At 38.6% G+C, this 23568-nt stretch overlaps 1 protein-coding gene across 1 annotated transcript in view; it reads left to right on the top strand.

The window, feature by feature from the left end:
• The window catches only part of galk2 (galactokinase 2), a 116499-nt gene that overhangs the window by 34466 nt on the left and 58465 nt on the right, over window positions 1-23568 (top strand). Inside the window, exon 5 of the mRNA XM_060853265.1 lies at window positions 7981-8124. Coding sequence (XP_060709248.1) covers window positions 7981-8124 — 144 coding nt within the window. The remainder of the gene's footprint in view (window positions 1-7980; window positions 8125-23568) is intronic.

Raw genomic sequence — 23568 nt, 5'->3', positions numbered from 1 at the left:
AAGAGTTCTATAAACTCCCAATCTACTAAGAGGAAAAAAACAAGTCTCCTCATCTCCACCTTAAATGGAAGGTCCTTTAATTCTAAACTGGTCGCTCGCTTTCATCTCTCTCACAAGGGAAAACATACTTTAAGTCGTCACCTTCTCAATTTATCCTCATTTTCCTGTGATAGTAGACAATGAAGATTATCTAAGATCATAAAGAGATCCCCCTGAGAGAGAGGGAACTCAGAGATACTAGTCAGTGTACAGATATCTCCCTGTCAGAGTTGACAGTGAAGATGATTATCTAGGATTACAAAGAGATATTGATCAATTGTGTCAGTGGATTGAGCAGTGACAGATGGAATTTAATTTGGATAAATATGAGATATTAATTTTTGGTAAAACAAACAAGGACAGGACTCATGTAAGTAAAAGTAGGGCCTTGGATAGTTTTGTAGAACAGAAAGACCTCGGGGTTCAGGGGTAATTATTTTGTTTGCATCATGTTGACAGAGTGGTTAAGGAGGTGTTTAGCATGCTTGCCTTTATTGTTTGGACTTTTGAGTGTAGGAGTTGGATTTCATGTTGTACAGGATGTTGGCGAGGCTTTTTCTGATGTACTGTGTGCAGTTCTGGTTGCCCTCTTATAAGAAGGATGTTATTAAACTGGAGAGGATACAGGAAATATTTAACAGGATGTTGCCAGGAATGGAGGTTTTGAGTTATAAGGAGACACTGGAGAGGTGGGACAATTTTTCCACTGGAGCATAGGAGGGTGAGGAGTGACCTTAGAGATTTATAAAATCATGAGGGGTGTAGATAAGGTGAATGATAGGTGTCTTTTTACCTAGGGTGAGGGATTTCAAGATGAGGGAGCATGTTTTTAATGTGGGAGGCCAAAGATTAAAAAAATGACATGGGAACAACCTTTTTTTACACAGAGAGGTTTGTGTGTGGAATGAACATCCAGAGGAAGTGGTGGATGTGGGTACAATTACAATATATAAAAGATATTTGAATAAGTCAATGTATAGGAAATGTTTAGGGGGGTATGGGCCAAGCACAGGCAGATAGGACCAGTTTAATTTGGGATTATGTTCGATGTGGACTGGTTGGACCCAGTGGGTGAAAGTGAGGATTGCAGATGCTGGAGATTAGAGTTGAGAGTGTGATAGGACCAGCAGGTCAGACAGTATCCGAGGAACAGGAGAATCCACGTTATGGGCAAAAGCACAAAATGGTCTGTTTCTGTGCTGTATGACTCCATAAGGTCTCCTCTCATTCTTCTAAATTCCAATAGGTGCAGTCTAATCATCTAGCCTTTCTTCATATAATAATCCCATCATCCCAGAAATAAATCAAATGGGCCTTCTCTGAACTGCTTCTAATTCAATTATGTCCTTTCTGTTCAAATATAAGGACCAAAACTGTACACAGTTGTCAAAACGCAATCTCAACAATGCTCTGCACAACTGCAGTAAAACATCCCTCCTCTTGTATTCCATTTCTCTTGCAATATATGGCAACATTTCATTTGCCTTCCTAATCATTTGCTATACCCACTAACTAATTTTTTTATGAGTCATGTATCAGTATACCAGATCCTTCTGTATCTTAGATATCTGCAGTCCCTCTCCATTTAAATAATTTTAAAAAATCTTTTAAGTGGACAAGTTCATATTTTTCCACATTATATTACATTTGACAAATTTTTGCCCACTCACTTAGTCTATCTATATCCCTTTGCACGCTGGTTATGTCCTCTTCGGAACCTTCTTTCTGTGTCACTAGAAATGTGAAAAATGTAGATCAATTAATCAATATCAACAATGATATTCATTAAAGTAGCTCAGAATGAAAGGTAATTTTATTGAAAGATACAAGATTCTTAGAAAGCTTGACAGGATAGATGCTTCCCCTTGTGAGAGTACGTCAGTCTGGAGGACATAATCTGAGTAACCCATTTAAGACAGAGATGAGGAGAAGTTTCTTCTCCCAGAGGATAGTGAATTTGTGTTTTTTTTTTACTGCAAAAGGCTGCGGAGGTTGAATTGTTAAGTGTAATCAAGGTTGAGATAGGCAGATTTTTAATCTGTGAAGGAATCAAGGCTAATAAGAAAAAGGCAGGAAAGTGGACTTGAGGATAATTAGTTCAGCCATGATCACATTGAGTAGTAGATCAGATTCGTTGGGCCAGGTGGCTGAGTTCTGCTCCTTCGTCTTATACTCTATTATATCAGGATTAATGAAACTTAAATTCACAAAGCTCTTGTTTTGTTCACGGGATGTGTGCGTCACTGGTTAGACGAGCATTTATTGCCTATCCTTAACTGTTCAGAGGGCAGTTAAGAGTTAACCGCATTACTGTGGGTCTGGAGTCACATGGAGGCCAGACCAGGAAAGGATGGCAGATTCCCTTCCATAAAAGGCCTTGGTGGGCTGGTTAGGTTTTTATGACATTCATGGTTGCCATTAGACTAGTTTTCTTTAAATTCCAAATCTGGATGGTTTACACACTGAAATATTGAGGAATGTTAGTAGTAAAAATAAAAGTCCTAATTGTAAATTTTCTGAAAATATTTTATCATAGAGCTTCTATTATAAACTGGAATATAGAGCGTGTTACACACTCTTCATCTGTTCATAAGAGGAGATAAGCTAAATAACTATGTTTAAATAGGTTCATCAGTGATGAATATTAGTGAAAACCTGGGAAAAGTATGGACCAGTTGTGGAAGTGAAGACCTATTTATTTGAAGCAGATTCTTGAGTTATTTAATCAAATATGAGAACATTATCACCCATTTATAAAAAAGTAATACAACAGATGTGATATATTTGAATTTTCGTGAAACATTTCATAGAACAGAAACACTGACATCTTTAGTATTAAATTGACAATATGAATGAAGGGATTGCTTGACAGTGCAGAGTTGAGATAACTACGTACTTCTTAAATTAGCAAGATATAGTTGGTGGCTTGACAAAAAGATTTGTAGTGGAACTTCATTTGTCTATTTACGTAAGTTATTAAGATGGATAAACTGATAGCTGCCTCAAAATTTGCCAATATATAGTGAGGGAACATGAAAACTGAGAAGAAAAGTATTGGGTATTTGTTTTAAGTGTTACAAATGTGTATTCCGTGAAAAATCAAAGGATTGCCTATTCTTCAGAAGAACAGAGGAATAGAAAGTTGTAGGCATTCTGATAACCAGATCCTTCAAAGTAGGATGGTGCATGAATGTAGTCATAGAGTCATAGAGATGTACAGCACTGAAACAGACCCTTCGGCCCAACTCGTCCATGCCGACCAGACAGCCCAACCCCATCTAGTCCCACCTGCCAGCACTGGACCCATATCCCTCCAAACCCTTCCTATTTATACACCCGTCCAGATGCCTTTTAATGGGTGCAATTGTACTAGCCTCCACCATTTCCCCGGCAGCTCATTCCATACACGTATGACCCTCTGTGTGAAAAAGTTGCCCCTCAGGTCTCTTTTATATCTTTCTCCTCTCACCCTAAACCTGTACTCTCTAGTTCTGGACTCTCCCACCCCAGGGAAAAGACTTTGTCTATTTATCCTATTCATGCCCCTCATGATTTTATAAATCTCTATAAGGTCACCCCTCAGCCTCAATGCTCCAGGGAAAACAGCCTCAGCTTATTCAACCTCTTCCACATAGCTCAAACCCTCCAACCCTGGCAACATCCTTGTTAATCTTTTCTATATCCTTTCAAGTTTCACAACATCCTCCTGATAGGAAGGAAACCAGAATTGCATGCAATACTCCAAAAGTGGCTGAACCGATGTCCTGTACAGCAGCAACATGACCTCCCAGCTCCTGTACTCAACACTCTGACCAATAAAGGAAAGCATACCAAATGCTGCCTTCACTATCCTATCTACCTGTGACTCCACTTTCAAGGAGCTATGAACCCGCACTCCAAGATATCTTTGTTCAGCAACACTCCATAAAGTGTATGAGTCCTGCTAAGTTTTGCTGTCCCAAAATGCAGCACCTCGCATTTATCTAAATTAAACTCCATCTGCCACTCCTCAGCCAATTGGCCCATCCGATCAAGATCCCGTTGTAGTCTGAGTTAACCTTCTTCGCTGTCCACTCTACCTCCAATTTTGGTGTCATCTGCAAACTTATGAACTATACCTCTAATGCTCACATCCAAATCATTTATATAATTTAGGGTGGCACGGTGGCTCAGTGGCTAGCACCGCTGCCTCATAGCCACAGGGACCCAGGTTCAATTCCAACCTCAGGCTACTGTCTGTGTGAAGTTTGCACATTCTTCCCGTGTCTGCACGGATTTCCTCTGGGTGCATTAGGTATGAGAAATGTAGAGTAATAAGGTAGGAACTGGGTGGGATACTCTTCGGAGGGTTGGTGTGGACTTGTATTGCCAAATGGCCTGTTACCACACTGTAGGGATTCTATGATTCTAAATGACAAAAAAGCAGTGGACCCAGCACCAATCCTTGTGGCACTCCACTTGTCACAGGCCTCCAATCTGAAAAACAACCCTCCACCACTACCCTCTGTCTTCTATCTTCGAGCCAGTTTTGTATCCAAATGGCTTGTTCTCCCTGTATTCGATGAACTCTAACCTTGCTAACCCATCTCCCATGGGGAACCTTTTCGAAAGCCTTACTGAAGTCCATATAAATCACGTCTACCGCTCTGCCCTGATCAATCTCTTTGTTACTTCTTCAAAAAACTCAATCAGGCTTGTGATTTGGCCAAGGAGATATATTTTAAAGAACATTGCAAAGGAAGAGAAGGAGTAGAAGTGGGAAAGGAATTTTAGAATTTCCCAAGTTAAACACCTTAGGCACTGAGGATTCTGGAAATCTGAAACAAAAAAAGAGATTGCTGGAAAAACCCAACAGGTCGGGCAGTATCTGTGGAGAGAAAGCAGAGTCTCATGACTCTTCTTCAGAACTTAACTCTGCTTTCTCTCCACAGATGCTGCCAGACCTGTTGTTTCTTCAGCAGTTTCTGATCTTGAGAAGCATGTATTTGAATGGGTTCTCCAAAAATGTCAGAATCATTGTCATCATAAAGGCAGTGCACATGTGCGCTTAACTGGGCTAAATCAATCTCTGATTTCAACGAAGATTTTAGAGCGACAGTTAATAGGTGTTTCAGCTTGATGGAACCAAAATGTTTCGTGTTGGAATGAATCAAGATGCTCAGAGACTACCAAAAGACTTTGATGCCAAAATTACCAGTTTCTGGTGATTCATCATTAGACAGTAGCAAAGGCAATTACTCTATATTGGCAATATAGATGAAATGTCCATAAAATTTTCTCTACCCAGCAGCTGACTGTGGTGTGGACAGGTTCAGAAGCTTTACCAGTGAAAATCACCATGAGAAGACAATATCTATGTGGTACTCTTCTGCATGGCCAACAGAACAAAATTAAAGCCATTCAACTTTCAAATTAAATTTGAAAAGTAAATTTTCAAATGTAAAACCAGGTCAAACATCAAGTTCCCGAAGGAGTTTTTGTATGTGTCTATGATGATAAGTTGATTGGATGAGGATGTGATGAAATTATAACCAGTAACATATAGTGGCTGACACAAAGATCACAGCTTATTAGTGTGGGATATGTTCAGATCCCATATCATCAGTGAGATCAAGAAGTGCCTTTGGAATAAAGGTAATGCCCAATTATAGTTATACCAGGAGTCTGACATCTATAGTTTAACCATTGGATGCATACCTCAGAAACCATTCAAGGATCTTGTTTGTATCAGATGGAATGGTTGGATCTTGGAGAAAATCCCTTCATAAATACTGGAAATATGCATGTTGTCCTGCTTGATATTTTGTATGGTTTCCCAAACTGGAATGTTATTAGTGATTATCATAACAATCAAAAAGATGCAGATTGTCCAATGATTTGCTGTGGAGTGAAAGTTCTGAAATTGAAAGTACTAAATCTGATGCATAGCAGGATCCATGTTATGATAGCCAAAATGCCTCAGAATGAATTTGCTGAACACTTCTATCCCATTCAGAAGCCAATTAACTTGACAGCCTGTGAAATGTTTTGATTGTAGTTAAAGGTATCCATCTAGAATTAATGAATTCATTAAAATGAGGTATATTTATTTAATATGAATTTGCTTGTGTTTTCTTCACATTTCACAATGGCCACCAGTGATATGCATTTTATATATAGCATACAATTGACCCCTCTTTTAGGATTTTTTTGAGACTTCATAGGTCAGCTTTTATGATATGCTCCACAGTATCTGGAATTGAACGCTGACTTAGAGAAACTGTATGAGATTCTGTGCAGCAGCTATGTTTGATCCCCCAGAGTATAACTTGAGTTATAACAATTCAAGATGAAAGATTCCCCAGAGGACACACTTGGTATACAAAGTTTAGCAGGACACAAACTTCACTTTGCAGTATATAAAAGAGTTCAAATCAGTAGATGCTATATAAATCATGTAGCATAATGTTTAAAATTATGAAACAAGGTAAGTTGAAAGAGGATTTTATTTTCAAAATAGTGGTAGAATGTGGAAGAACTTAACATATTTCTTATTTGCTTTAAATTACCTTTTCAAACCCTACCCTTGCTGCCTGTCTTCCCTCTCTGCTCCCATGCTTATGTGAATACCATGAGAAGTTGAGAAGTATTTCAATGGAAATATATAATCCTTCACGGTTTGAAAAGATACCAAATAGCTGTCCCCAGTGATTACAGTGAATTGGAGAAACTTTGTTACCCAATGCGTTGCTATTGTGAAATTAAACTAAACCCACCTGACGCACCATCTGTTACACATGGCTGTTTGACCATCTTTGAGAACATGAGCTGGTTTGCCAGCATCTGCGGAGAGAAAGCAGAGTCAACTTGCAGATTCAGTATCCCTTCTGGAACATGATTGTAGCTAGGAATAGCTGGAGGCTGGGAAGGGGAAGGGACGGAATGATATGTGGATATGGAGCCCAGAGAGAGAACAGCTGTTGAGCAAACAAAAAAATGGATAATGGTGAGCTGGGGAGAGAGAAAAATTACTGATGGAGACCATTTTGTGAGTGAAAATAGGTTGGGCAGTGAAAGCAGCCCATGTAATGACCAGGCCTGGGGTGTAGGGGTGGGTAAACGACATCAAGTTTTAGAGAGTACCCACCAGGAAGTATATAAAGCACACAGTTGTATATATGTTGGAAGTACTTTTTTCTTTATTCATTCACTGGATGAGGGCATCTCTGGCTTAGGCAACATTTATTGCCCATCCTAATTGCTCCGAGGGGATTTAAGAGTCAACCACGTTGCTGTGGGTCTGGAGTCACTTGTAGGCCAGACTAGGAAGGCACAGCAGCTTCCTTCCTTGAAGGACATTAGTGAACCAGATGGGTTTTCCCAGCAATGAATTCATAGTCATGATGAGCCTCTTAATTCCAGATTTTAAAATTGAATTCAAATTCCACCATGTGCTGTGGCAAGATTCATACCTGGATCCCCAGAACATCACCTGGGTCTCTGGATTAACAGTCCAGCAATAAAACCACTAGGCCATCGTGCCTTAAGTGCCTTAAAATCTGTGTTATGGTCTATCAATATTGAGTTAGTCTGTTGTTGTTTAACACAGAATTTATTGACAATATGAATTTGATGGACATTGGCTAGAATAATAAGTGCCATCAACATTATCCTGAGTAAATTTATGATGAACTAGATCAACATATAGTACTATGATCTCTAAAGTCAATTTATCCTGTTCTCTTCTCCTCATTTTTTTTGTTTATTCTTCTCAATCTCTTTTCCATCTTTCATTCTTTTCTCCATTTCTTCTGTTTGCTATCCATAAGTATTTAATAATTTCTCAGCTGTTGTAGGCTGCATTTTAATACGTTTAATAAATTACATGTATTCAGTTCAAAGTAAAAAGGAAGTATTATTGATTTATCTACACATTTATTTCATAGCAAATTATTTTTTCAGGAACATTTCGACATCATTGCCAGTGGAATGAACTGTGTGGTGGATGGGACAGTCCCACCCAGCTCAGGACTCTCTAGTTCCAGTGCGTTGGTTTGCTGTGCAGGTCTCGTTACAATGGTTGCTAATCAGAAGGTTCTGTCAAAGGTAAAATCTCTCTATACTGTTTCATCTATCAGAAATGAGTGTTGCTTTTCATTGGGCAAATTTTTGGCAGTTGGCAGTTATGTACTGCTTCTGACATAAAGAGGATTCAAGAAGTATCAAGCTACAAGAAGTAGCAGAAAAATCATGAGATGAAATAAGAAGATGAACGTTTACTCAAAAGAGATTTTTGAACTTGTGCGGAAAATATGGTGGTGTATATCAAAATAGAGTCACTAAAGTAAAAGCAACATAGTATGGATGCTGGAAATCTGAAATGAAAATAGAAAGTACTGGAAAACTAAGCAGATCTGACAGTGTCTATGGAGAGAGAAACAATTAATGATTTTAATCTGGTTCTCTAATATCTCACTGATGCACTTTATAGTAACTAGTATGGAATTTTGAGTTCTACAACTTCAGAATATGACCTCTGTTTTCTATTTTTATTACATTACCAACCATCCCCCAGTTGTGAATTATTGGTGTCTTATTGGCTTTGCTCTCAGCAGAGAGCTCCCATTTTCTTCTTTTCACAGCTAACATATTACACCAATGTTACACATATATCTCCCCTTTACCATTATTATCTGTGTCTGGGAGACATTGAGAAGGAGAATCCTTCATGATATCCTCAGCTGGTGTGAGAATTGAATTTGTGCTGTTCGTGTCACTCTACATCACGAACCAGCCGTCCAGCCAATTAAGTGGATTGGCTCCTACTCGATTTTAATAATAACTGATTGATTGAACATTAATTAACTTAATACATTCAAATACATTGTGTCTAACAGTTTCCTCACATGATCTTTTCTGATCTTGTTCATGCTGTTAAATGAAATTGTATCTTGATGTGATGGTTCGAAGTCTTTGATTCTGGCATTTTGGCCAGGACAGGACACTATTTCCAAGACCGTAAGGACATTTTGCTGGATTTGAGAATTACATCTGCAGGCTGAAAACATGAACCAGGTGAAGGCAGCAGCAGGGTCAGAGGTGGCTGCAGTAGTGTTTGTGAAGGGAGAAACAGGCTTCGAGGGTCGGGGGAGGGTGCAAAATAGGGGCAGAAGAAGCCATAAGAGGGGTATAAATGGAGAAGAGGCTTGATGAGGTATGCGGAAAGGAACTGCAAGACGGTGTCTGGAGAGAATGAAAGCTACAAGAGGTGTGAGTGGGTAGGAAGGAGGCTGTGAGAGGTGTGGGAATGAGAAGGAGGTTGCGAGGGAAGATTGGCAGAAAAGGAGGCTGCAAGAGTGATGTGGTGGAAGAAAGAGTTATGAGATGGATATGGGGGAAGGAGGGTTCTGTAAAAGATTTAAGGGAGAAGAAGAAGTCTGCAAAAGGTACTTTGGCAGAGAGTGAGATTCCAGAGCTGCGGCTGAGCGAGGTGGTAAAGAAGTGAGAACAGTTGTATGCCTGTTTATCAATTCAAGTACTGTGCTGTCTAGGGAATTAATAAAAAGTGGATGCTGTAAATCAGAAACAAAAACAGAAATTGCTGGAAAAGCTCAGTTCAGCAGATCTGGCAGCATCTGTGAAGAGAAATCAGAGTTAATGTTTCAAGTCTGGTGACCCTTCCTCAGAACTCAAAGGAAATGATTGCTTTGATTGTGTGTTGTGCTTTTCAGTTTAATAGATAGTTGATAATTATTGAAGAATTATTCTATCTCTACTTCTGAGAGTCTGAAATACCCCATATATAATACAAATACAGAAAGTTTTGTTATCTTGCGATGACGTCATGTAACAAACAAATTTAGCGAGTTTGAAAAAGTAGCACCGAGAAACTGCCAAGTAACCCCAAATCAAAATGTAGCCCTCCAGAAAATCTCAAGTGGAGCCTGTGAAAAGAACAATTATTTTGACTTGCAACATTTGGTTTTAAGCCATTGAAAACATTTAAATGACAAATCATCACCGCAACCAGTGGAATGTTGTTACTTTCAAGAAATGCATGCAATGTAGCGGTTAGATTTTGTTGGTTTATACTTAGGCAAGTGCTTGTTTCTTTCTTTGACCATTGCTTATATCAATCACTTTGCACAACTCAATTTGATAGCTTATTGGATGTTTAACTTCCTAGTTCGCTGTGTGTAAGTACTTCCATGTGTTTGGCTGCATACTTGCTTGCCAACATCATTGCTGCTGCAGAGCAATCCATCCTGTTGACCTAGCTCCATATTTATACTGTTGCTGGAAAAAGGGAAAACTGTGTCACAGAGTTCGTTGGATCTCTGTGGGAATCTTTCTTTGAGGTTGTTCAAGGCAAAACATGGGCCATGAATTTTGTTGGATCTACCTCCATTAGATATTTGATCCAGAAGAAAAACAACATTTTCAGTATTTATTCCAGTTCAGATTTTCATAAGTCTGACACATTGAAGAGCCATGGAAAGCTGTGGGTCTGTGGTGATTGACTTGTTGGGCACCCAATGTCAGAAGTCTACGGGAGGGAAAGTTTTCCTGAAGCTTAAACATAAGTCACAGAATTGTCTGACAGAAACCTTGATACACCTTGAACAATTGTACTTGTTCAATTGTATACTCTCTGTAAATAAGTCACATATAAGTACCCTTTATTCTGAAGCTTGCTCAGTCTAGATGCTATAAAAAAAATTCAACGTGCTACAGGAATACCTGCAAGTTCATCATTAACTTTTAAGACACACAGAAAAGCCCGTTGACCACTTATTAAAAATTCATAAATCCAAACTTAAATGATATTAAAAATATATATAAATTACACACTCTACATCATACCTTGGAAATGGGAAATATTGAATATCTTGAGATCATTTAAACTTCTGTTTTGATATTTTGCTCTTTTTCTGAAGTGAATATGAATAGGGCTCAGTTAGCAAATAGGGAAGATCAATCTTAAGCTTATTCACTGTCACTATGTTCCAATGAGCCAATGTAGTGAATTTTGGCAATGTGAAAGGCACTGCTTGAAAGGATTGTGGAAGGAGGTTGTGTGATAACTTTCAAGATGGAATTGGATAATTGCTTGAAGGAAAGATTTGATATGTTACAGGGCAAAAATATCAGGGGAGTGGGACTCATTTGCTAGTCCTTCCAAAGAGGAGAGACAGGCATGATAGAATCAATGTCTGTCTTCTGTGCTGTTTAATTCAATGATTCATATTTGTCATGGTACCATTATAAGCCTGTGGAACTTATTGGAAGACTGACACTTAATTTTTAGAAGATAGCATGGAATATGGACACCTACATTCACAAGTGGACTTCAGAAAGTTAGGTGATTTCTTTTGTAGTTTCTGCACAGACAGGGACTAAATTTATGTCTGGCGAGATCTCTGGAAAATCATTGAAATATAAATGGCCTTCTTAAATGTTGATAAATGACCGCTCTAATTTCACTGGAAGACATTTAAAATGTCAATGACTATTAGACTTGCTTGTGCCATGAAGAAGGAGTTTCAAGTATAGACAGTCAGGAGTCTGCTCCTGGATGGAATGTTGATGAGATGTCATTTATTCTCCATTTTCTGTCAGTTACATCTGCCAACAATGCATTGTATAGACAATGGAATCCAATGATACTATAGGCACATATGAAATGGGCTAGAGATGTCCAGTATCTTCCTGCTATATTAATTTTGGTGTTGTTAGAAATAAGCATTTATCCTTTCTTTTAATTTAATCTTAGAGGAAAACTGTTGTATGTCAGTTTTTTTAAAGCTGCAGCAGTCAAGGCATTGAGACACTCCTTTTCTAGATTACATTTGGTTGGGATCAGCAAAGAGTCATAGAGTCATACAGCATGGAAGCAGACCCTTCGGGTCAACCAGTCCATGGCGACCATAATTCCAAACTAAATTAGTCCCACCTGCCTGCGAGAAAATTGGAAAATTATCCCACATTTTTTCCCATTCATAACTTATGTATTACTCAAAGTTTGCTGGAGTTGCCGTCCTCTTTAATGCCAAATTTCTTTCTCCATTGTAAAGTGCATTCTTACTATCATGAGTTAATGATTTGCTGTTTTCATTTCTTTGTGAACTTTTAAATGTGACTACTAAAATTTAAACAATGTGATTAACCAGAGATACGGTATGGAGAAGAGCACAATGGCTTTTCTCACTTAGCCATTCAGACTACCTTTTGTGAGGTTTTCCAGTGGCTTTACTAGAACTGCTATAAATTCATCACCTTGAGGTTTGAACAGAAAATGGTGATGGTGATTATGACAAAGATTAATCACTAATTACATCAAAACACCAAACCAAAGGCCGTTTGGAAATAAATGAAGCAGTAATGTAAAAAAAAATCTAAGAATTATATATGGAATATTTAATTTGGAAAAGTAGCCCAAAGTGCTTCATAGGTGTATAATTGGAAATGTGGTTGTTGCGATAAAGAAGCCAATACCTAGTGGGGTGACCAAAGGCTTAGGAAGAAAATTAGGTTTTGAGGAGAGTCTTGATGGAGGGGAGGGAAATTAACAGACATGGGTGATTAGGGATTTTCAAAACTTGAAGTATAGCAGTTAAATGCAAGGCTGCCAATGGTAGGGCAAAGGAAGGAGATTTGCATAATCAGTCAATGTTAGTGTACATGTGAGTTTGGCGGGATGGGGTTCAGGGTAATGAGTGCAAGGATTCTCAAGCTGTTGAAGGTTTCTAAAATAGTGAGGCAAAAGGCCATGTAACCATTTAAATATGGGGATAAAAGTTATGACTTTAAACTTAGAGCAACCTGTCTTGTAAAAAGATGAAACTTTCCAGAAGTTGTCTCTGTGCTATTTATAGTACTATGATTTTCTTTCAGTCTTTTATATTTTACAATATGAATCTCATTTACAATCTCTTGGACCAGTTTCAGAGGAACATTTACAGAATTGCTGCAATGGAATTAGTCCTAACCCCAAAGGATCATAGTGCATTGGGTACCAACTTTCAGAATGATTTGTTTTCAAAGGCACATAGTGAATAACTACAAATAAATATGCAATAACATTGCTAATCCACTGCATTCTCCGTTGAAATCAAAGTGCCAAGTACTTGGAACCTTTGGTATGCTATTGCAAATTGCTGTTATGATTTGTAAAGACATTCCCACATTTCTATTCAAGGGATAGTTACTGTTTCAGGGTTTCCTCCAAGAAAATATGTTAAATGAAAGGAAAAAAATAGTTATACACTCTCTGAAGAGGAGGGACTGAGTGACAAGGAGAGATGATGATTTTATACAACAGGATTCTGATCCATCTTCATTTAGAAACAAATTCCTAAAAAGGGAATGTTGTGGAATGGTGGTTACTTTGCCAACTACCTTTCAGACATTGTGCTCTAGAGATTGGTGCACAGCCATAAATTTCAAAGAAATGCATTTTCACATGTTTCAATGAAAGCCAAAGTAATTTTTTTCTGTTTCAAACATTGGATAAATGTTACTAGTCAAAATGATTACCTTCTGGCAAAACTTATATGGTGCTTTTCAAAATGGATGTTGAATAAAATGGCTGCGGTACATCTAAATGCACGTGTCAGTCTGAATAATCCATCAGGGGAATAGCATGATATCTGGTCAGATTTGTCCAGTTATCTTACCATTGTTTTTTTTCCCCCCAGTACCCTTTTACATTAGTTAGACGTCAGTCCTACTTCCTGGTGTTTAGCTCAGTAGTATTTTGTGTCAGCAACTCCATACAACATCTCTAGGCATGGGTGGGCTATCAATAGGACAACAGAACTGATGCAGAAACAATGTGTTTCAATTGGACTAATGTAATTTTAGGTATGTGGATTTTTAGGTTGTTCTGAGGAGTTTTGATAAATGTTTTTTGATACATAAAATAATGATAATTCATTCGACAAAAGATACTGAAGGATATCTTGTGTGATTTGGGGGACGTTGGTGCCAGCATAACAACAAAATGTTCCTAGCAAGGTCAACCTAATGCGAGATGCACTCAGCAAGAATGCATCCAGCTCTATTACTAGATCCTCCATAGGATAGAAGACTCCATTTGATGAACTGCATTGGTTGCTTATTCCAAACTTACACTTTAATGTATACTTTTAAGACTAATGTTAAAATGCCAGTGCTTATGAGAACAGAAGGAAACAGTCCAACAGTAGGTGTGGGGGTCATTGGCACAAAGCAAACAGACAGGACTGATGTAAGTAGAGAGAAAGCAGTCAGCATGGCACAGTGAAGGAGGTGGGCACAGTATGTAGCTGTAAAGACAGCAGTGGGAGGAATTCCCATCAGTAGGAAGAGACAGAGGTTGAAGGAAGACAACAGTGAAGAATACAGGATTTGGGTCTGTGGGACATTAAGAGAGCTTTACAACTTGAGATTGTGGGGCAGATGCAATGGAGCAATGCTTGATTAAACTAATTTTAATATTTAATTTTAATATTTTGCATAAACTACAGCAATCCCTCATCAACCTCTTGCATCATATGAATGACTCCTTTCCATAAATATTTAACAATGTGAGGCTGAAGGTTTGGAATTCCCAACAATCTCAGCTTGGCAGTGGTGAGGTAGTTGAATAATAAAGGTTGTTTTTGAAGGCTTCTAGGTTTGATACAATGGCAAAGGATCTTTGTCCATGAAAAGCAATATGAATTGATAGCTGTAAATATCTGACAGGTGGATTTAAATTGAAGGACTTTAAGCAGAAAGTGCAATCATGAGCATTTTAATATGCATCGGTGATTTTACCTGCCATGTGTCATTCTGTACTTTGCTCAGGTCGCTTTAGTAGCTGGTGAAATATGTGAAATTATATGAAATTTGTTAAATTTGAATTAATGTAATTTCCTTCTCCCTTGTAGGAAGGTGCTAAGAACATCGGGAAGAATGATTAAAGTTGTTCTTGATTTTGTACTCATTTATTGTTGTGCATGAAATAGAGAAATTAGGAACAGAACACAGAGTCATAACTGAAGGGACAAAGTTAAAAGTCCTGCAGTATAAACAAGTGAGCAGCAAATAGGAAGGCTTGGGGAAAATCACTGGGTTGCAAATGTGGCCAGTCAGAATTTTAAAAATGTTTATTTCTGTCCTCCTTACAATTTGGCAAAAAGACTAGGCAGTCTAAACAAGCAAGCTTTGATTTGATTTTATGCAGAACTGGTTATGACATGAGTGTAACTGTGTCCTGTTTTTTTTGTTTGGATGCAGGAATATAACTTCTCTTGTAAACCTAAGGAATCTTTTGTTGGGAATTTCAAACGTTCAGCCTCATGTTGTTAAATAGATATGGAAAGGAGCCATTTATATGATACAGGGAGTTGGTGAGGGATTGCTGTAATTTGTGAAAATATTAACAATAAATACAGTGATAGTTCAGAAATATTATACATAAGTTAAATTATTGATTTGTATCTTTTGTATAAATTAAGTGTTAGCTATATACATTTATATATACCCACACTGTCAGTTCTGCTGTAAAGCAGTAGTTCTGTGCTTATGCAATCCTGTGTTAAAAGAAAATCACGTAATAGCAGCACTATTTAAACTTTGTGCTTTAGATACATTGTCCCCAATTCATCAATCGTGTTACAGCAAATTTGTATTAATGAAATGTGCGTCATAGCAAAACGACCGATATATATGTACATATTACATACTTTCGCTGTGACATTAAAGTCAGGTGAGAAGATATATTCATGAAAAATGTACAATATTAATTGAAACTAAAAACATTACAAATTTGGTTTGAAACAGATTTAATGCAATAATTCAAGGTAATGGAAGATATTGTTAGCTTTCCATCCCTCCACTGTGGAAGCATGCCATTTGGCCCATCAAGTCCATACCGACCCTTTGAACAGCATCCCCCCCCGCACGCCACCAATCCTCTCCCTGTAAACCTGCATTTCTCATGGCTGATCCACTTGTTGGCATTCTGAGCACTGTCCCACCAACACGGCTATGTCTGCATCCAACCACCAGACATAATGTCTCACCAACGTCTTCATTTTGGACACCCAGAGATGAACCCTGAATGAGTTCTGTATCTGGTGGTGATCTTTGCTCGGGACAATCACTCTTATTCCCCATAATGAAATGCTGTCCTCTATGGTGATCTTGTCTCGCTGTATCCAAGAAAGTTTCGATTCTAGTTGCGGTGGCCCTTTTGTATCCTCACCATCGCCAGCTGTGTTAGTTTTGACAGCACCAGTCTGATATTGTCAATGGTGACTGGAAGGATGTCCAAAAAAATGTAAAACCAGAATGGACTGTTCCAGTGGCTGCACCACCAGTGGTGTTACTGCCAACCAGAGGTGGCTCTGGACAGTGTTCCAACTTGTAATTGTACACAGTTAGAATGAGAGCCCATCATTGAATTTGACCTGAAGCTACGGGTGGCATGGTCTGGTCCTCTTTGAATAGCCCTAGGCTATTTCTGTCTGTTACTATTACAAATTTATGTCCTTGAAAGTATTGGTGGAACTTACTCATATCAAAGGTGACCACCAAACCTTCTTTCTTTATCTGGGCATATTTGCAGTCTGCATTAGCCAAAGTCCAGGAAGCATACGGTATTGGATTTTCCTCTCCATTTGGCTATCTGCAAGCCAACGCTACCCAGATATCGTATGGGGAGATTTCACTTGGGGTCATAGTGTGCCAACACCTTAGATGATGATAACTGCTTCTTCACTTCCCTAAAGGATGCATCTTGGCTATGAGACCATTTCCAAGGTTGATCATTTTTCAACAACTGATGGAAGGGTGCCAGGTTCGAGGTTAGGTATATATCAACTTCAATGAACTAATAATTCACCAGACCAAGGTAAGACCTAAGCTCCTTTACAGATGTGGGATTGCCCTCACTTTGTCTTCCAGTGGGTGTAATCATGTCTTGTTGGTTCTGAAGCCCAAGTAGGCCACTAGGATGCCCGGAACACACAGTTTTTCCTTCTCAGATGTATGCCTGCCTTGGAGAAACGTCTAAGGACTATATCCAAGATCTCTTACGTGCTCTTTATTGGTCTTCAAAGTTATTAGCATATCATCCAGGTAAATGGCAATCTGGGGTAGACCTTGCAAAATGTTCTCCATTGTCTGCTGAAAACCAGCAGTCTTGTATATCCTTTTGGATATTAATTGTAGTTTACTTCTGGAAGTAGTCATCTAACCACAATTACAAGTATACGTGGCTCATGTAAAGCTTTATGAAGGACAGCATTCCCCCTCCCCCCAACCTCAGTCAGCTTTGCGAGTAAGTCCTTTGCGAAGGATTGGGTATTTATTCAACTGCAAGAAGCGGTTTGTTTAAAATCTCCACAAAGGCAAACTGACCTGTCAGGTTTTCCGGTCAGTAGGACCAGTGCTGCCCATTTTGTAAACTGGACTGGTTTGATGATTCCTTCATTTTCCAGCCTCCTAATTGCTGCATCTACTTTTGCATGTGAGGCAAATGGCACTGGGCAGGCCTTGCAGTATCGTGGAATTGCTGCTTCTTGGTCAACATTCAAGGTGGCCTTGGCTCCTTTGATGATCCCTAAACTTTCCTGTAAAATGTCCCTGTATTTAATTAAGATTTCACTCATGCAGCCATTTTTCTAATTTAAAAACGTTCAGCCAATTAAAGTGAATCTTTCTGAACCAATTTTGCCCCATCAGGCTTCGCCCTGAACTTTTTACTACAATCAGTAGTAACTGAACCAACTGCATCTCAAACGAGACTAGAACGGAAGCTGTAAACTTCATCTGTAAAGATTCCCAGTCTAAGTGCGGTCTGACACAACCTTAAGGGTTGGAGGTCTGAGTGAATTTTATTAAAGACTGGTTCAGCAATCACTGACATCAATTTCCATTAGAACCGCACCCCCGCATGACCCCAATATCGCCTCCCGCCTGCCCCCAAACCCCATCCAATACCACCCCCTCCCCACCCCCACACCCAGTGCGACATCCGTCCGTCCCCCACCCATCCCCCCCCACGCTCCCCCCATGAGGCAGCCGGACTGGACACCAACAAGACTGCTGCTGCTGCCTTTTGGTGGGGGTGAGTCTCCAAATAGCGTACGCGCGCACACACACACACACACACACTTTTTACTGCAACTTTTTGACATGTCCCACCTCTGCCCTATACAGGACAATGTTAGAGAGATTATTTCGGGTACACACCTGTGTAGAACTCCAGGGAAAGTGTGGGAAGAGAGAAAGGGGGTGGGAGGTTATTCATTTGGAGATGGTGCCTGCGCTCCCATCAGTTCAGAACTGTTCTTGGCAGCCACTTTTAATCACGGTAGACAAAAGACGCTATCAGTGTTGGACACAGGTCGTTGATGTCATGTTTCTGTTGGGACCTTGAGATCTCCTTCGGATAATCTGATTTTCGGATAATTGGTATTTGGATAATCGAGGTTCCCCTGTACATCATTAATCCCACATACCAAATGGTGTCCCAGCATCTCATTAAGGGTTAAAGCAAAGTCACATGCCTCTGCGAATCGTCTTGACCTCATCAAAAATCCCAATACAGAATCTCCTGGTTCCCGAAATGTTTAGTAAAACCGATAGCATCTCAGAATTCGAGGAAGCTTGGGGTCGTATTATTCCTTAACTAAATCTGTCAGCTCTTGAAAGGATTTAGTATCTGGTGCCTCAGGAAACATTAGGTTCCTAATAACTGAAAAAGTTGCAGTTCCACAAGCTGTCAGGAGAATTACTTGTTGCTTTTCATCTACCTCTATGCCATTTGCCCAATCTTCGGCTGGATCGAACGAGTCAAGCTCCCCAACTCAAAGACGACTGTTGTGAACAAATCTCTTAAGAAGCGTATTATTTTTCTCTTGTCGCCACTGATATAACTCCATATCCCTACACCAAGCCACCCTCTGTTTACATGTGCATAACACTTGACACTGGTCTGGCTTCCTCAGGGCCAGTCCTGAGTGAACAGAACCTCTGACACTCCTGTTTATATCAGTCAGCCCGGTCTCCCTGAGTGGACCAGATTAACAGCTCCAATCAGGGAACTCATATTCTATGAGCTCCACCTGGCTGACCTTGTTACAATAACTACATCTTGTATGTACACTTTTTTAAACATAAACAGCTCTTATTGCTGTTTCCTTAATTTGTACATTTACTCCATCAGCACCAAAAGCCATTCTTAGACATTTTTTATGTTAATTTCTGTTTTGGAAAGTGAGCTATCCCAATTGGGAGGTTGCTCATTCCCCACAGATGTGGCGGAAAGCAGATTTTGAAAATAAAAGGACAATTTAAACATACTGTGCTGCTTAATATGATTTTGATTTTTCCCTTTCCACCCTGGGTCTGTGAAAAACATAGATTTTAAAGTTATAATTGTGCTCTGTGGTAAATTTCATTTCTACCCACACAGAAAGTGTTTAATTGAGCCCTTCAACTGAAAGCAATCAAAAACCATCTTAGTAAAATTGCTCAAATATTTTCGTGTTATAAATTGCAGACAAATTAATGAATAAATTAAACATCATGTTTTTCAATCTGTTGAAGTAGTAAGGAATCTGAGAATTATCTTATGAAATACCCTGGCAAACTTCCCAACTCTTGTGGATTTATGTTGTTCAGAAAGCAGTCTGTGTGTCAAACCTGTTTATTCCAAAACACAAATGGGAAGTGGAGCTCATTGAAAATCTGCTTGTGGCAAAGCTGCATCAACACTGCACCCTGCATGGTACAGACATGAGAGCAAAAGGTTAACAGAACAGATAACATCGTTGCTTAATTCTAGTGGCTATGATGACAACCAGATAATGTCTGACAAACGTCCCAGCTCCTGATGAAAATGAGTACCATTACCATACAAAACATATGTGAAGTAGCAGCAAATTGGAACTTAGCATGCAAAGTTGAAGCAGATGTAACTTTAATTAGTCTCACGTATAATAAGGACTTACCCTTTTTAGCATTACTCATAAGTAGTGTTCTGATTTATACTTGAGTGGCACGCTATTTTCTTCTGAGTCTAAGACCAGTTGCAGAACTTATATCAAAATTTATCATAGTCTTTAGTTTTCAATAAGGTTCCTTTGGAAACTAATTTGCGACAGCAGCTGTAATTTAAATAAACTTTGGGACTAGCAGATCATGAGTAATATAGAGCATTTCTTTCTACTGAACTGATGTAATTGCTTTGTTCCTCATTGAAGTCTTAGGCTGGGTTTTGTTTGAAGTGGGAGTTGTTGGGGTCTGCCTTTGAGCCTGGGAATCTGATGCCAGGTTTTTTCCATTGGAGCTCCTGTGCTCCCTGGATGGCAGTAATTTCAGTTTTACTGGGAGCACTGCATAATCCAGTGCCAGTTTGAAGAGGGTTGGGGGCCTTATAAAGGAGGTGCTTTTCGCTTTGTGTATTTCCTTTATATTAATCTTTTTTGCTCTTAATCTTTCCATTTCTGTTCCCACCTTTCTTGCTCGATTCCTTATATTTTTGTCCACTTATTTTTGCTATCTGGATTCTGTGCCAAATCTTTAAGTGAAAATGGCACACCGCTGGAGTTGGTTTTTGATTACAACATATCAAAATTCTTCTTTGGCTGCAATGTGTGTCTTCTTCCTTTGTGATTTATGACTTCTTTCTTTGTGAAATGAAATTTACAGGAAAGGGGAAACAGAATTAAATATATCGAGCAGGCCAATTGGATTAATTTGTACTTCATCTCCTGTACTTGCATTTGTCTTAGGAAATAGGAACCTGATGCTATCTGGATTGTAATGTAAAAGGAGCATGGGGCTCTTCATTTACATGAACAATTTGTTTGGATCTATGGTTTAGATGTTGGCTTTGTGTTGAGGAAGAGATGGTAGAGTGATTGAATAAAAGGTGTAATGAGTTGTTTTTTTTTTGGATATTACTTCAGCAAGTTACTTTTAGGAGTATTTAGCCTGTCAGGTTAAAGTTTGTGGAAGAAAGTTTGGATTATGAACAAAGTAAATATCAAGTAACCAGTTAAAAAGAAAGTTGAGGTATAAAAATGTGCTTGAAACCAGATGGTGTGATCACAACATTTACTATTCATGCCAGCATTTTTACTATTCACGTGGATTTATTTTCATGAAATTGTGTGTTAATTTTCTTTCAGTAAGGAATTAGAAGTACCATCATGGATTCATTGCAACTTGATCCGTAGTAACACTTGGAAAAAGTACACGTTTATAAGCCATCAACACCTGATACTTTATTCAATGCATATGCTTAATCTCTGTCAGTTTAAAATGTTAAAACAAAAATCTTAATATGTTAAAACAAAAATCTTAATATGTTAAAAATATCAGTGTGTTTCTGCTTGTTCCCGTTATACTCCCACACTATTTTCTGGGCTGTTTAAAATAATTCCTATATTTTGCCTCACACACTATTTATTTATCATTTTAAAAGAATTCAGACTTCACTGACTTGATTTTGTCCCAAATCCTGTCAACTGTTTGTAGGTAGGAATAATTTTGGATATATTGGTCTCTGATTGTTAAAACACTTTGTTAAGCTGCTTTCCGATCAGTTTAGTCCTATAACTCTGAAGACGAATATATGTGGTAGATGTGGTGAATTCAATTTTTGGTGCATTTTAAAGCAAAGAACCCTGTAAATGTGAGGCAAATGATCTCATTGGTAGTGCCAACAAGCCTGGTTTGTCACTGATTTTCTCCTTGTTTTGCTAATATTGAGCTTCTTTTCATGATACTTTCCGCTTCACTCCAGAGTTTTTCACCTGTTAGAGTGAATGGAAAGCATTGCATGTAAACATTTATGATTCTTGTGCCTGTGCCACTGTAATTAACTTAATCAGAGGCTGTTTGTGCTTTAATTTACAAAAATCTCCACCTATCATATCCTATTATTCCACAAATTGGTCTGCAAGGCCTTAATCTCAAGATTTTTTTCTCAACCAAATTCCTGAGTACAAACACAGATATAGAATCTTGGCTGCAACCTTTGATGTAACAGAGAGAAAATGGTATTGATTAGAGCAGTGAAAGGCAGTGGAGCCACAGAACGTTGTTACCTGGCTTTTCATATTACTATTAATTTGTTGTGGTACTGAAGTGTCACATAGCCAGTGCATGGGTCTCCAAGTGTGGTCTGTGGGCTCGTCCATATCAAACACAAATGCACAATGCCACAGCCAAGGCCAGAACCCTCATTGGTGCCACATGTATGGTATAATTCATCATAATAGTGAGCAATAGTGGTTTCATAAGCAGTATTTATGATAATCCTACATCATATAACTGTGAAATCAGATTTTCATTGCTTGTGGGATTGAAAGCAGTGAGGAACCAGTTGAATATGGAACTTGATATGAAACTGAAGACTCTTTAACTTGGAATCATCATTTCATTGGTGTCTCATCAAAACCAGCAACATTCTTCCCATTATTCTGATGAATGAAAGTGAATAGACTGGGAGTGTAGGGAATCCATAAAGTCTTCCCACCCTCCCACTTAAGTTGTCCACAAACAAAAATGTTTGAGGATCTCTGACAAAACTAAACCTGTTTTCATCTTGACATTTTCTGCTTTTTTTTTCATGAATGTTTAGTCTTTATGCCAGCAGGTTCTTATTCTGTTAATTTACAACAAACATGTAAGATAAGAATTTTGCGCACTCCTGAGAATATTGCAATTTCCACTACAATTACCTCAGATCATTTCAACTATCTTTGGCAAGATTTTTGTACATCAACTATTGAGATAATTTAGTCAATTTCAAGCTAAATTGCTCAAGCTGATTATTGCTGCCTGCCTACAGTAAAAAAAACCTCCACTTTAACATGCTGAGAAACCAGACGTTTTATATTGGACATTTTAAGGAGGGTCAAAACCTGATTTAAAAGTATATGCATTTCATTTAGGCTAAAGTCTAAAATTATTCAACTGAAATCACACCAGGCATTAGAGAATTCATAAAACTACATGTATTCCATTGTATTTTAATTTCTCAGATCAACATTAAATATTTGAATTGACACCCCATGTCCATTTAGTAAGACTGCATCTTAATTTAGTTTTGCATAGATTTAAATATCCAGCTGTTTGTTGCAAGTAACAGGAAACTAAGTCTTTTGAATTTCATATATTTTTATCCTTACCTATGATTAGTGTCATTATATCAAATGATGAAAAGCTATTTCCTTTGCACCTGTTAAGGCACTTGCGGTCCCCAGGGAGAATTTAGATTGCACTAGTGTAAGTAGGTGCACCTGCTTAGCAGGATCACCTGGAGTTAATCAAATAGATGGCCACTCTGGATCAGTTGAAGTGCATTCCTTCTAATTTTTCTGCCTCCTTTGCAGACCTCTTGAGGTATGTCTGCAGTGCTGCTTTCCAGAAGTGGATGTTATGCAGCAGCATGGTGATCAACGTGTGGGGCTTCCTGCTGCTGCATGGTCACACAGCTTCAACAGAATGCCTCAGTCAATCTTTGAAGTGGTTGTGTGCTTCAGTGCCACTATTGAAATTAAAGCC

This window comes from Hemiscyllium ocellatum, chromosome 39 (assembly GCF_020745735.1).
Source record: "Hemiscyllium ocellatum isolate sHemOce1 chromosome 39, sHemOce1.pat.X.cur, whole genome shotgun sequence".
NCBI lineage: Eukaryota > Metazoa > Chordata > Chondrichthyes > Orectolobiformes > Hemiscylliidae > Hemiscyllium > Hemiscyllium ocellatum.
Note: the sequence above shows the minus strand (reverse complement) of the source record. Positions and strands in the feature narration are given on the sequence as shown.